This window comes from Microtus oregoni, unplaced genomic scaffold (genome assembly GCF_018167655.1).
Source record: "Microtus oregoni isolate MIOR12 unplaced genomic scaffold, Mior012 000022F_ref0000154, whole genome shotgun sequence".
NCBI classification, from domain to species: Eukaryota; Metazoa; Chordata; class Mammalia; order Rodentia; family Cricetidae; genus Microtus; species Microtus oregoni.
Genome location: NW_024543081.1, coordinates 17939414 through 17953494, shown reverse-complemented (window position 1 = coordinate 17953494; position 14081 = coordinate 17939414). Strand labels below are relative to the sequence as shown.

General features: G+C 43.5%; 1 protein-coding gene across 1 annotated transcript; it reads right to left on the bottom strand.

Annotated features, from left to right (window-relative positions):
* Positions 1–4137: 4137 nt before the first annotated feature.
* LOC121461475 (glycosyl-phosphatidylinositol-anchored molecule-like protein) lies at positions 4138–8322 on the bottom strand. Its single transcript, XM_041672561.1, has 2 exons — positions 8199–8322; positions 4138–4427 (listed from the first exon to the last, which is right to left on the bottom strand). Exons 1-2 carry the CDS (start codon positions 8320–8322, stop codon positions 4138–4140), a joined length of 414 nt encoding a protein of 137 aa, XP_041528495.1.
* Positions 8323–14081: the final 5759 nt, after the last annotated feature.

Genomic DNA, 14081 nt, shown 5'->3' with positions numbered 1-14081 from the left:
CCTTAACTAAAGAAAAATTACATGCAGTTAAGCAGCTAGTTAAAGAGCAGTTAGATACTAAATATAGTGAGGAAACTGCTAGTTCTTGGAAATATCCTGTATTTGTAATAAAAAAAATTCTGGAAAATGGAGAACGTTAACTGATTTGAGAGGTGTAAATAAGTATTTCAAACTACAGAATATTTACATCCTGGAATACGTTTACCTTCTTTATTACCTAAGACTGGCCCATTACAGTATTGATATACAAGCTTGTTTCTTCACCATCCCTTTGCAAGAATAAGATAGATAGAAATCTGTTTTCATAGTGGCTGCTTATAATAATGCCCAGCCTGTAAAGAGATACATACATATATATATACATACATATATATGAGAGAGAGAGAGAGAGAGAGAGAGAGAGAAAGTCCATCCTCAAAGAATGTTAGTCTGTATCAATATTTTGTACATCAACCAATGAAAATGATTTATCAACAATTTCCTAAATCTATTATTTACCATTATATGGATAATATCATATTGGCTTCCTCTAATATAGATACCTTAGAATGAATGTTTAATGTAGTATAAAGGATTTTGCCTTGTTGGGGATTAAAGATTGCTCCTGATATTCTCTTAATTCTGTAAGACTTAAATGAAGGAAACAGAAAATCCAGTCACAAAAAGTACGTATCAGAAAAGACCAACTGCACACTCTTAATGTCTTTCAGAAGTTATTAGGTGATAGTAACTGGTTGTGGCCTACCACTGGACTAACTACTCAAAAATTAACTAATTTGTTTCAAATTTTATAAGGTGACTTGGATTTAAACACTCCAAAGCAATTAACAGGTAAAGTAGAAAGGGAATTGGCTCAAGTAGAAGAGAAATCAGAAAATGCCTATGAAGAAAGATTAGATCTCCCAATAGTATTCTAGTTACTCTATTTTCTACTCATTCCCTATTGGACTCATTAAGCAAAGGGAGGATAATAATTTAGAATAGTTTTTTTAATCAAATAAAAAGAGTGAAACATTAAAAACCTATATAAAAAGTATCTAAATTAATTATAAAGGGGAAGAATAAGACTTCATTAATTGTCTGGAATGGATTCAGCTGCGATGTTATTGTTCTTACTAATGCTGTAATTACACAATTGTGAATGAAGGTAATTAGCCTTGATTGACAAAGAGATTGTAGCAATTTCTTAGGGGAAATTAACAACAAATAGCTCATAAGTAAGTGACATCAATATATAAAAAGAATGTAATGGTGGATTCTTCCCCCATATAGTTAGAACAAAAAAAAGCATCTTTATCTGGGCTCTTACATTTTAAACTGACACAAATTAGGAATGGCTGGTTATAAAGCAGGAAACATAAGTAAGGTCATTCAAAGTCTGTATGCTTCAGTTCAAAGATCACAGTTATATGTTATTTCAATGGCCTTTATTCAATTTTAATGTACCTCTTAATATAATTATTGGTTCTCAATATACAAGGGTTACATTACATGTAGAACCTGTAAAACTTCTTTGTGATAATTCAGAATTAACATTTCTATTCATGTAACTGCAACCAGCAATCTAAGACAGAAATTATTCATCATACATAACACATATCCATTCTCATACTGGATTATCTGGGCCATGAGCAAACGGAAATGAAGAAAATGATCAATTATTGAAAGACAAATTTTAATACATCATAAACATCATGTTAATTTAATAGTAAAGGTTTATGTTATGCAGAGGTGGCACTTGCTTTTAATCCAAGCGATTGGGAGGCAGAAGCAGGTAGATCTGTGTGAGTTCAAGATCAGCCTGGTCTACAGAACAACTTCTAGTACAGTTAAGGCTACACAAAGAAGCCATGTCTCAAAACAAAACAAAGCAAAACAAACAAAAAATTCAACAAAAAGAAATAGTAATGGCTTAAATTCTTTTTTTTTTCATTACCTGGCAACAAGCTAAAGAAGTTAAAATTCACCCTCCTTGTTCTTTGTAAAAGCATGTTCCTTTACCTGCAGAAAGTAATCCTAAAGGTACACAAAAAATTAAAACTGGTAAATGGATGTATTTCATTTAACAAAATTTAAGAAATTAAAATTTATCCATCCTACCAGTGATACATACTCTGGATTTCAATGGACATCTGCTTTTGAGTTCTGTAAAGGTTGATTATATAATTACACAGTTACTAAAAGCAATGGCTATAGTAGGACTAGCAATACAAATTAAAACCGAAATGCTCTTATGTTTTCAAAAATAAAACAATATTTCTGCGTGTTATAACATAAAACACATTACAGAAATACTGTATCATTCTACAGGACAGCAATTGTTGAAAGATCTATTGTACTGTAAAGAGATCGTTTTTAAATAGAAGGGAGATATGTGGACCCCCAGCAGAGGTTGTATAATGCTTTACTAATTTAAGAAAAATTAAATGCTACTTAAACAGGGACAACAGGTGCTGAAAGGCATTGGATTGTGGACTTAACTGCAGAATTGATTCGGCCTGTGTATTACAAGGATGTTTTAACATCATAATGGAAACCAGGGAAGGTGTTTGTTGCGGTATGCTTGTTTCTGCAGGAGACAAAAAGGATATCATAAAAACTGACAAAATCTGACATGAGCAAGAGAAATCTCTGATATGGGTGACATGACTCTGGGAAAAAAAAGAGATGCAAAAGCCTTTAAAATGAATGGCTGATTCTCCCACCTGGGGACAACTTATGCATTTGTGTGACAAGGGGACACAATAGTTCAACTTGCATTGCCAAGGAATTTTTAATGGGACTTTGTTCCTTGCTATGGTGTCTGTGGAAACAGCACAGGTTATGGGTACTAACCATAATATTGGGCCTAGAACCCTAATCCTCCAATTAACATAGGAGTAAGTTGGAGAAATATGGATATCCTTGTGGTGCTTAATGAATTTTCTTGGTTACCTGGTCCTTAGGACAAACAAGAACCTACCTGTTAAGCCTATGGAGGAGGGTAAGAAAATCATAAATTATTCTGTGGGAGTACAAGGAATTCCTATTTCTATGGGTATAGGAAGTCAAAGTCTAAACATAACTTTTGGCGTGTTTTACCTGCAGTTGAGTCTACCCAGGATTAGCATAATAAGTTTTATATGCTTTGTACATCTGCTTTTAGAGGACAGGAGATTGATGCTACTAGTTCTACAAATCTGCCATTTTGCAAGTGTCAGTTACCAACAAGGAATCTGACTGGGCACACTGGCAACAATGTAAGAGTTAAACCCCCAGAGCACTTACTAAGATCTCTCATGAAGACATCTTTGATTGCAGCCTGTAAGGCTTCCCTCAAGGAAAATATTCTCACTCAGAATTGAGATGGCACAGATATACTTCGAATGGAGTTGCTAAAACCGGTTTTCCTGTTAATGAATCTATTCAGTGACATGGAGCTGCATGTCAGGTCCTGTCCTGCAATTTGGCAATTCAGTTCAGAGTAACTTGTGTAAATAAGCAAGTGTCTTAAACGCTTAGAGCCTGGGAATGAAAGGTAAGCACCAATGATGATAAGTCCAATTTGTCTGAAATCAGGTGGCATCTTTGTAGCATGTGTGCTTTATTTGTTACTGAAAAGGTCTGTACTATGGTGGTCTGATAAACATAGCATCATTCATGAGCACTGTACTCTTCATACCTGTGTTAATTCTAGTAAACTTTAAATGTAAACTCTGAAAGTTTATAGAACAGCTACTTAGCTGGGACCGGACTTAACAGCCTACATACTGACTGACATCAGAACACTTCTGTCTTTTGTTCCAAACACTCAAATACCAAGGCTGTCCGGTGCCTTGGACCTACCTAGTGAGATGAGTATTTAGACTACAGTGTTTAAAGGGTGCCAAGCTCTCAAACTGTGATCCCATGAAGGAACTCTTAAGGATATAGAAGAGGAAGGAGCTGCTCTGAGTAGAGATCACAGGCTGAGTAGTCCTGTATAGCAAGAAAACAATAGCCAGGGGTATTTTCAACACACAAATCTTTATTTCTTTCTTACAACAAGCTATGAATGGGCCCAACAGAGCCCCGAACACTATCTCTGCTTAACAAGGACAACAAAAAGCAAAGTTGCTTACAGCTGTGGGAAGGTAAGTACAGACCAAGGAGGCTTTCTCAGGTCGGTATGCTGCTGGAGAGGATTAAGACAAGGCTGAGGAGAAGGTTGAACTGCCTCAGACGCACAGCTCTTGCAATTACATCTTCCTCAATCACATGAGGGGGTAGCAAGTCTCTCTCTATATTAGAAGGTCCCCCATCATTGCAAAACAAGCCTGTGCAGCAATTAGTATAGTAGAAACTATTGGTGGTTGCAAGCCTTCTAAGAATCATTGGAGCTGGACTTTGTAGAAATGGGCAGTCACGAATGCAAGCTTTGTGGACTAAGAGTTCCCGTGAGCTCATACCTAGAAAGGATACCAAGTGGAGAATTACCACCTTCAGATCTTCATTGTAAACCCAAATTAACAGTCAGACACAACCAGCCACAGGGCATGTAATTTGTTACCGCATATCCTACAAGTCATGCGTCCTCCTCGTCTAACTGGTGAATCCATCCATCTTCTTTCCAGCATCCTCTAAGTCCTGAAAATTCTGCCAAGCTATTGGCCATTAGCTTTTTATTAAATCATTCAGTTAGACAGTACTTCACATTGTACAGAAAGATTATTTCACAAGAAATTGTCATGAATTTTTGGCAGAAAACACAAGAGGGCCTGATTGTTCCAGTAATAATATCCACACTACCTGTCCATATGATGCTACCATCTTTACATCTGTCACTGTCCTTTCCCAGTTCACAATTTAGTCTCAGGACACACAGCTATGCAAATGAAATGTCCTCCTCAGTTCTGGTTCAAATATTACCCTAAGAGTTACCAGGTCTAAATCAAACAGTGATCAGAAGCTATGTTCCTTGAGACTCCAGGGAGGACTAAGCGTACAAAAGAGCGCCCACATTCATGACTCCAGGATGAACTCCTTCCTAACCCTCGATCTGGCTTTCCAAACTTGGGAATCCATGTAAAAATTCAGGAGCCCTTGATGACATGTTCTCCAACATGGATCAGATGGTCCATTCAAGCAAGGCTCCATAGAGAACAAGACCGCCATCACCATGGACTCAACCACATAGAGTTATGTGAAGTGAGCTCCACTGGCAACACCCTGATGGAAGTCCTGGGCTGAAGGCTGGCGGCCTTGCTTCTGCTTGTTCCCTGGCAGTCTGCAGCCATGATGTAGGTCCTCCGCTGTAGAACTCACCCTGACTGCTTTAGCATCCACAGCCCTGAGACTTGTCTGCTGCCCGACATCAGAAGGACCTCGTGATCACAGGCCAAGTAGCCCCCTCCCCACAGAAACTCTGTGTCCATCTATAAACTTCAGCTCTCTGTCAGAGATCTCTACTCATTTTTGATGAGTCCTCTCTTCATGAGTCATCCAACACACAATATTTCCTCATTTCAGGGTGGGCTGCCTGTCTACTAGGTGCGTGGAAATTCCTTCCTGTCAAGGACATGGCAGTCCCTTCCCTCACTATAGTTCACAGGTTAATTGCACTGTGATGGAGAAAGAACTCCACAGGGCTTCATTTATGAGGGCCTTGTCAATGCTCAACATCACACACTGCATTAATTTAATGAATCCGTCCGTGCAGGAACCGTGGAAAATGTGTGCATTTGGCCATTTCTGTGTTATTCTCATATGGTGATTTCAATCTATTAGTAGTATTATTAGGTTGCCTGGTGCTGATGTTGGCAAAGTAAAGCCTAGAGCACAAGTCCAGTCTCTCCTCTGCTCTGGAAAAAAAGTACTGTTGGAACAAAACAGCAATGTGTTATCAGGACCGTTGCTGTCTGTTCCTTCCCAGGTCAAGTTCTACCATCCTCCCTGTAGACCCGTAATGACTTTAGCCTTTGTGCTGTTCAGTCTAGACACCATGGCAGGGATGCTTGAAGTGGGAACTTCAGAGCTGCCTGACTGCCTACATTTCAGAAATGCTTCCCCTTTTCGTGCACATTCCCCAGTCCAGTGGGTGATTTCATCTTGTGTTGTGGGATGTGAAGATGGCTACATCTTTTTTGCAATCTATCCATTCTCCTCCACAAAAGATCACTGATTCCTTAAGTAATATTTATTTTGCCTGCTGTGTACCCTGATCCAGTTCAAGCATTTCCATATTCGATGGCAGGCATCACCCTGAAGAAGTGGGCACCTACTGCTTGAATTTGGCTAGCTGGGGTGTGTGGTAGTGTGAATGAGAATGGCCTCCCTAGACTCCTATGTTTGAATCCTTACTTGGTAGCCAGTTTGTGGTATCGTTTGGAAAGGACTAGAACATGTGGACATATTGGAGGTGTGTCACTGGGGCATGGCAGGCTTTGGGATTTCCTAACACTAGCACCTTCGACTATTAGCTCTTTCTGTCTCCTGCTTGCAGATCCAGCTGTGAGCTCTCAGCTGTCCCTGCCACCATGCCTTTCCTCCACCATTAGACTCCCACCCTCTGAAGTCATAAACCCAATCAAATGCCTTATTTTGGAAGCTGTTTTGCTCAGGCTGTTTTACCAGAGCAATAGAAAAGTAACCACTACTGGATGTGAATGCAGAGGGTCAGAAACCAAATAAACCAGCAAAGATTCACAAAAGTTGAACCAGGGTGTCTGCCCCTATGAATAGAGAGCCTGGGGACAAAGGCCTGGAACGGCCACAGCACTCTCATTCCCTAGATACTCTGGGTGTGTAGACTGTCAGCCTACTGTCCACCATATGCTCGTGGCTCCTGAAAAGCATACGCACATTACCCTATGAGTGGGCCGAACCCAGTGCCTGTGAACAGGCTCTCAGTTCAAGGAGCTGCCTGAAGAGCACTGGATCTGGCTGCAGAGACAACAGACTGACCCTGACCCCCAAGTTTGTGTAGGGAGGATTATTTATCCTGTGTTCAGAGTGTGAATACTTACGTGTGGCAATTATCAGACAGAATCTTTTATCCATTGAACAAATCTCTTCCTTGAGGCATTTGAAAGAGTTTGTTTGGGCACATGTATAGCAACGCATATCTGAAGAACGAAAAAACTACAGTTGGGTAGGTGTTTCCCCAAGAAGTCTTTCCACCATCCTACTCCCATCCTCTCTCCTCCCACAGCTGCTTCCCAGTACAGTTCTCCACACAAGCCACCCCAAGGCCTGCAGAACTCAGAACCTGGCCTAGTCTAAGGAAGAGACAGACCAGATCCAGGATAGGAGTGGTCCCTTCAAGAATCTTTTCTTTTTCTAAAAGGCTGCTCACATGTCAAACAGCTGAGTTCTTCAAAGCTGTCCACCCCTCTATGGAACAGTGGCCGCCCAGGACACCAGAATCCTCCAGGACTTCTCTGGACTCAGTACCTGCTCTCCCTTCTGGGACGTGCTATGGACACTTGCTCCCTTGGCTTTCCTGGTCAGCAGCTCTCTGTGGGATCCTTCAGTCTATTCAACCCTATTGAATCTCAAGAGTACCACTTACATATTATGCTTACATATTAAAACCAGGTCAGTATATGATGAAATAAACTTTATTATGAGGCAAAAAAAGATCTAACTAATTTCCCTCCTTGTGTTTGCTGTGAGAAATGGAAAAGGGTCACTGTGACCTCATGATCCATGTCTAGTAAACAGAGCTGCATGGTGTAGACACTAATGCACTTTTGTTTTGTTCTTCTGAGACAGGGCTTCTCTGTGTAGTCATGACTATCCTGAATCTCTCTCTGTGGCTGGCTTTGAACTTGCTTCTGCCTCCTGAGTGCTGGGATGAAAGGTGTCTACCACCAGTGCCCAGCAACAGTAATGTTGGCAGAAATCAAATTTGCCCAGTGTATAAGAAGGAATGTTCAGGCACTCAAGTTCTTTCTTAGTAATTTGACTGTGGCCCTTTGTTAAATTAGCAACAGCGGCAGCAGCTCAGTGTCCTGGATCACACATAGTATCAGGATTTTGAGACTGAGGAAAGGACATCTCTGCAAGTTTGAACTAGAGAAAGAAACCTTGTCTCAAACCCACAAGGCAGCCAAGTGAGTAAAGGTGCCTGCCACCTGCTTCTGCTGAGTCCAATTCCAAACACCTCCTTCGAACCCTCATCAGCTCTAAATCAGCTCTCCTTCCATCCAACACACTGTGAGTCTTGAGTTCAAACTTACTTTCCTCAGGGGATATGGTAGCTTCCAACATACGGATACTGATGTCCAATCCATGGGAACTGTTGACTGTGGTGTCCACACATGGGAGCCCCAGGAAAATTAGCAAGAAGAAGGTGAGCATCATCTCCAACAGACAGGCGAACCTGAAAATGAAGAGGTCCATGGCCATCAGAGAGGGCAAGAATCCTTGACCCAGATCCATGTTCCCAGCATCAATGCACAGAGGAGGCATCCACGGCCTCGGCCTCAGCAGCCTACTCTAGTGCTCCTTCCCCAGGAACTTCGGGTCCTTGCCTACTCCACCTTGCCCTGCTGCATATGTGGATCTTGCTTCCCACTTCTGAAACTGTCCTGATGGTTCTGCCATCTTCCCCCTTCTAGACAATCTTCTTCCCACGGGCATAGTCCACATCCTCCTGTTCCAACCTGTCCTTTATGCTAACAGTGGATTCAAGGTTACCCTACCCTTGTTAGAAACCTTTCCTCATCTTCCTGCTCCCCCATTCTAGAATCATCCTGCTAAATCCCCTGTGTTTTCCTTATGGAACTGTCCCACTGGGCTTGATCTCGTCATCTCATAGCTGAAGCTTGATTGTTTAATTGTTATCTAATGTGCCCTTCTGCAATGTTCCACGTTAGTCACTCAAGCTCTCTTAGCACCTCTCAAGCTACTGGCCCCACTGACATGTCTGTACTCAGGGGAACATTCTAGAAGGCCCTTCCTGAGGAAGATGAGTGACATCTTTGTTCTGGAGACCATCTTAAAGATTGTCCCACACTGGGTCTCTGTACCTCCACTCCTTCCTTCAGGTTCCAAGCTCTGGAGTGCCATTCCTCAATCACAACTCTGAACATTACTCTGAGTGGTTCAACCAAGATTGAAACCCCTCACTTGGCATTCCTCCTGCAGGGCTCTGAACCTCTATTGTTGCCATTTCTCAGAATGTGGCGCTCTCTACGCACTCCTCCCCCAGTCCCTCTATCTGTGTGCCTCTGCTCCAGACTTTCCTACTGGAGCTCTGCTCTGAGGCTCTGATCTTCTCTGAACATCCCTTGGTGCCCCTTTTTTTAGTCCTCAAACATAATGGGGTCCTTCTTTCAATCCTCTGACCAACTCTTGATACCAATACCTCGGTGCCCCAACCCATTCTTGGTGTCTTTCTCTCAAGGATCCAACTCTTTATCTATCTATCTATCTATCTATCTATCTATCTATCTATCTATCTATCTATGTATCTATCTAGATATCTATGTATCTATCTATCTATGTATGTATGTATCTATCTATGTATCTATCTATCTATGTATCTATGTATGTATGTATCCATCCATCTATGTATGTATGTATCTCTCTATGTATCTATCTATGTATCTATGTACGTATGTATGTATCCATCCATCTATGTATGTATGTATGTATGTATCTATCTATCTATCTATCTATCTATCTATCTATCTATCTATCTCTCCCTCTTCCTCTCTCTCTCAGTTTCCCTCCCTGCCTAGGATCTTTACCTTTGATTCTAACGCTTACTTGGGGCCCCTCTTTCAGCAATCCAGCCCTCTTTGGCTCCCTTCTTCCTGGGCTTGGAGCCTCTCTTGGAGCCCATTTTAAGGGCTCTAAGCAGCTCCTGGTGCCTTCCTCCTGGCCTCCTACTCTTCATTACCTTCCCTCTGGCTTCGGAACTTCTGTTGGCCTGCTTCCCTCTAAATGTCGATCCTATTAGCATCCTCAGGGCCTTTCTCGGCCCTCTTCATCCTCATCTCTCTTTGTGACCCCCCTCCAGGTTCTGAATCTCAAAGGGCACCTTCCCAAGAAGTCTCCCAAAATCTCCTGACACCCGTTTCTCGAAGATCTCACACTCACTTTAGGTCCTTTCCTCAGAGCTCCTATCCTGTCTCAATGCTCTGAATCTCTCCTGGGGCCCAGGTTCTTCTGTCCTCAGAGCTCTAACTATCTTGGACCCCTCATTCAGCGATCAATACTTCTCTTGGAACTCTCCTCTCAGACTCTGAAGCTCTCTTGGGGCCCTTCTTTCAGAATTCCAGTTCTCTCTTGGTGCACTTCCTTTGGATTCTATTCCTCTCTTCTAATGGAATTTCTCTGCCACACTTTTCTCAAGACTCTTTTGGGGCTCCAAACTTCTCTTGGTCCCCTTCTGCCAGAGCTCAGAAACTCCCTAGGATCAATTCAGTGAGGGCTCCGACCCTCTCTTTCAGTTACTCCCTCAGGAATATGACTCTCTTAGAGCCACACCTTCAGGACTCCCCCTTTCTTGGCATAGCAACTGCTCCCTCATGGTGCCACGCATCTCTAGGTACCCCTCTCTCAAGGCTTTGACACAGTCTCGGGGTTTCAGCAGTCTTTGGTGTCCTTCTTTAAGACTGAACTCTCTAGATACATTTCCCTCAGGGTCCTGGTCCTCTCTTCTATCGCCTCAGAACTCTGTTACTTGGTGCTCTCTATCAAGCCTCAGACCCTCTTCCCCTCTCTCTTTATCCCTCAGGACTCAAAGCATGTCTTGGTGCACTTACTTAAAAGCTACAACTCTCTCTCAACCTCTCTTTATGCCCTTCCTCAGGCCTCTGAAACCTCTTTGGAGCCCTTCTTTTAGGGCTCCAACTCTCTTGGGTGCCTCTGCGAGTACCTAAAACCTCTCCTGGAGCCCTTCCCTCAGGGATCCAAGTTTGTCTTGGCACCTCTTCTTCATGATTGCCCAATCTCCCTTGACACACCTTCTATCTAGGCTCTAACCCTCCCCTGATATCCCTACTTCGGGGTACCTGGCTCCCTTCCCTCAGATTGTTCTTTGTCAACCTTGCCTCTGGGTTCCAACCATCTCTTTCTGCACTTCCTTTAAGCTTCTCTTTTAAGCTCTCTTGGCGCTCCTACCTCGGGGCTATAATGTAGTTTTGGGGACCTGCCTTTGTGTCCCAATTTCTTTGTTGGCACCTCTCCTTCAGATTTCCAACTTTCTTGAAGCCTTTGCCTCACAGTTCTGAGGCCCTCTTCTAATCCCTCAGCTTTTCAACGGTCTTTTGGTTCACTTCCGAAGAGCTCTGACCCTGAATTGGTGCCCTTCCCTCACGGTTCCGACTTTCTCTTTGTCTTCTTACCTTAAGGTTCCAATATTCTGATGGGAGGATGCCCAGAGAGGCTCTGAGAACTAAGGGGCGCATGTCAAGAGAGGTGAATACCTAAAATATGATACCAAAGGAAGAGTCCAAGCCGCAAGCGAGGACTGCCTGAAGAGCATCAAAGTCCTGAAGGATGGGCCGAGAAAAGGAGCACCACAATTGGAGCCCCTGAAGTGGTCCGAACACTGAAGGAAGTATAAGCGTGGGTCGAAGCCCTGAGGGAAACTCTCCAAGAGAGTCAAGAGAGGGTCCATCCCTGAGGGGAAGTTCACCAAGAGATACTGACCTCTGATAGAAGGGCAGCAACAAACATTTGGAGACAGGCACACCACGATAAGGATGGAGTGCTGTGGGGCAAAGTGGACCAAAGAGAGGAGCAGTACTGAGGTGTCAGAACCGGAAAGGAAGAGCGCCAAGACAGTCAGAACCCCGAGGGAACTGCACCAAGACAGGGCCAGAGTTCTACATACGTGCACCAAGAGACCGCTAGAGATCTGAAGGGTTAGAAGAGGGGCTCAGAACCCCGAGGGAGGGGCCCCAAGAAGGTTAAAAATGACAAATTCCTCGGCAGCTGGGATGGACAGCTTTGAAGAGCTCAGCTGTTTTACATGTGATCAGCCTTTTAGAAAAAGGAAAGATTCTTGAAGGGACCACTGCTATTCTGGGAGCTGCTCTGTCTCTGCCTTAGTCTAGGCCAGGTTCTGAGCTCTAAAGCCCTGGGGTGGCTTGTGTGGAGAACTGTACTGGGAAGCAGCTGTGGGAGGAGGGAGGATGGGAGTAGGATGGTGGAAAGGCTTCTTGGGGAAAAACCCAACCATAGTTTTTTCTTTCTTCAGAGATGGGTTGCTATACATGTGTCCATTCAAACTCTTTCAAATGCCTCAGGGAATAGGTTTGTGATATGAATCAAAGTTTCTGTCTGATAATTGCCACACGTAAGTATTCACATTCTGAACACAGAATGAATAATCCTCCCTACACAAACTTGGGGGTCAGGGTCAGTCTGTTGTCTCTGCAGCCAGATCCAGTGCTCTTCAGGCAGCTCCTTGAACTGAGAGCCTGTTCACAGGCACTGGGTTCGGCCCACTCATAGGGTAATGTGCGTGTGCTGCTGACAGTCTACACACCCTGAGTATCCAGGGAATGAGACTGCTATGGCCGCTCCAGGCCTTTGTCCCCAGGCTCTCTATCCATAGGGGCAGACACCCTGGTTCAACTTCTGTGAATCTTTGCAGGCATTTTGGTTTCTGACTTTTCTCACTCATGCCTCCCTAACTCTGACCTTTTCATGTTGTTGACCCTTGCTACCATTTCCTCGGGGCTCCCGCTTTCCTTTTCTCTCCCTTAGGGCCCCAACCATTTCTTGGTGTACTCCAAGGATCCTCCTATCTTTGTCAACCCCTCTTAGTTGACCTTTGTCTGGGAAGGAGCAGACAGCAATGGTCCTGATAACACATTGCTGATGTGTTCCCGCAGTGGTTTGTCTCTTGAGATTTGGGAAGACTTGGACTTGCCCACTAGGGTTTACTTTGCCAATATCAACAACAGACAACCTGGTAATACCTTTAACAGGTACAAATCACCATATGAGAACAAGACAGAAATGGCCAAATGCACACATTTTCCACGGTTCCTGCACGGACGGGTTCATTAAATTAATGCAGTGTGTGATGTTGAGCATTGACAAGGCCCTCATAAATGAAGCTCTGTGGAGTTCTTTCTCCATCACAGTGCAATTAACCTGTGAACTATAGTGAGGGAAGGGACTGCCATTTCCTAAACAGGAAGGAACCTTCCACGCACCCAGTAGACAGGCAGCCCACCCTGCAATGAGGAAATATTGTGTGATGGATGACTCATGAAGAGAGGACTCATCAAAAATGAGTAGAGATCCCTGACAGAGAGCTGAAGTTCAACTATGGATTGACACGGAGTTTCTGTGGGGAGGGGGCTACTTGGGTTGTGATCACGATGTCCTTCTGTTGTCAGGCAGCAGATGGTGCGGGGCAATTCTATATTCTGTCAATTATATTTTAAATAAAGCTGATTGGTTGGTAGCCAGGTAGGAAGTATAGGTGGGAAAAACCAGATAGGAAGTAGAAGTGGGACAATGAGAACAGGAGTATTCTGGGAAGAAGGAAGCCCATTCCTCCAGAGTCCTGTCCAGACCACGGAAGAAGCAGTATATGTCCTGCCCTGCTGAAAAAGGTACTGAGCCATGTGGCTAACATATAGTAGAATAATGGGCTGGTGTAAGTTATAAGAGTTAATAAGAAGCCTGAGCTAATGGGCCAATCAGGTTTATAATTTATGGAGACCTTCTGTGTCATTCTTTGAGACCTAACAACTGTGGGAACTGGGCAGGACAGAAACCCCAATAATCACCCACTCATGTTACAAACAGACAAGTCTCAGGGCTGTGGATGCTAAAGCAGTCAGGATGAGTTCCACAGAGGAAGACCAACCTAATGGCTGCAGACTGCCAAGGAAACCGTTGGACCCTAAAGTCCAACTACCAGGAGGAGTCGCCCCAAGAGACCATCTCTCACAACACAGTTGATATAAAAGCATGAGGATTTTATTAATTCTGTCATGACAGAGTCTTTCAGCATTTGAGAAGCCAGAAAGACCCTGAATAGCTGGTACAGGCTACTTTTAAAGCAAAAAGCTACAGAAACAAGGGGGTGTCTGGGGGTTGTTTTTTAACTATTGTGATTGGCTTATTTAAAAGGGCTATTACCAATA

What these genes read in the sequence shown, in the direction of transcription:
- LOC121461475 (XM_041672561.1), bottom strand. Translation starts at nt 8,322, where the DNA reads ATGATGCTCACCTTCTTCTTGCTAATTTTCCTGGGGCTCCCATGTGTG. An exon ending in TACCATATCCCCTGAGGAAA is followed by an intron (nt 4,428 to 8,198) that starts GTAAGTTTGAAC and finishes TATCCTTTCTAG; the next exon opens with GTATGAGCTCACGGGAACTC.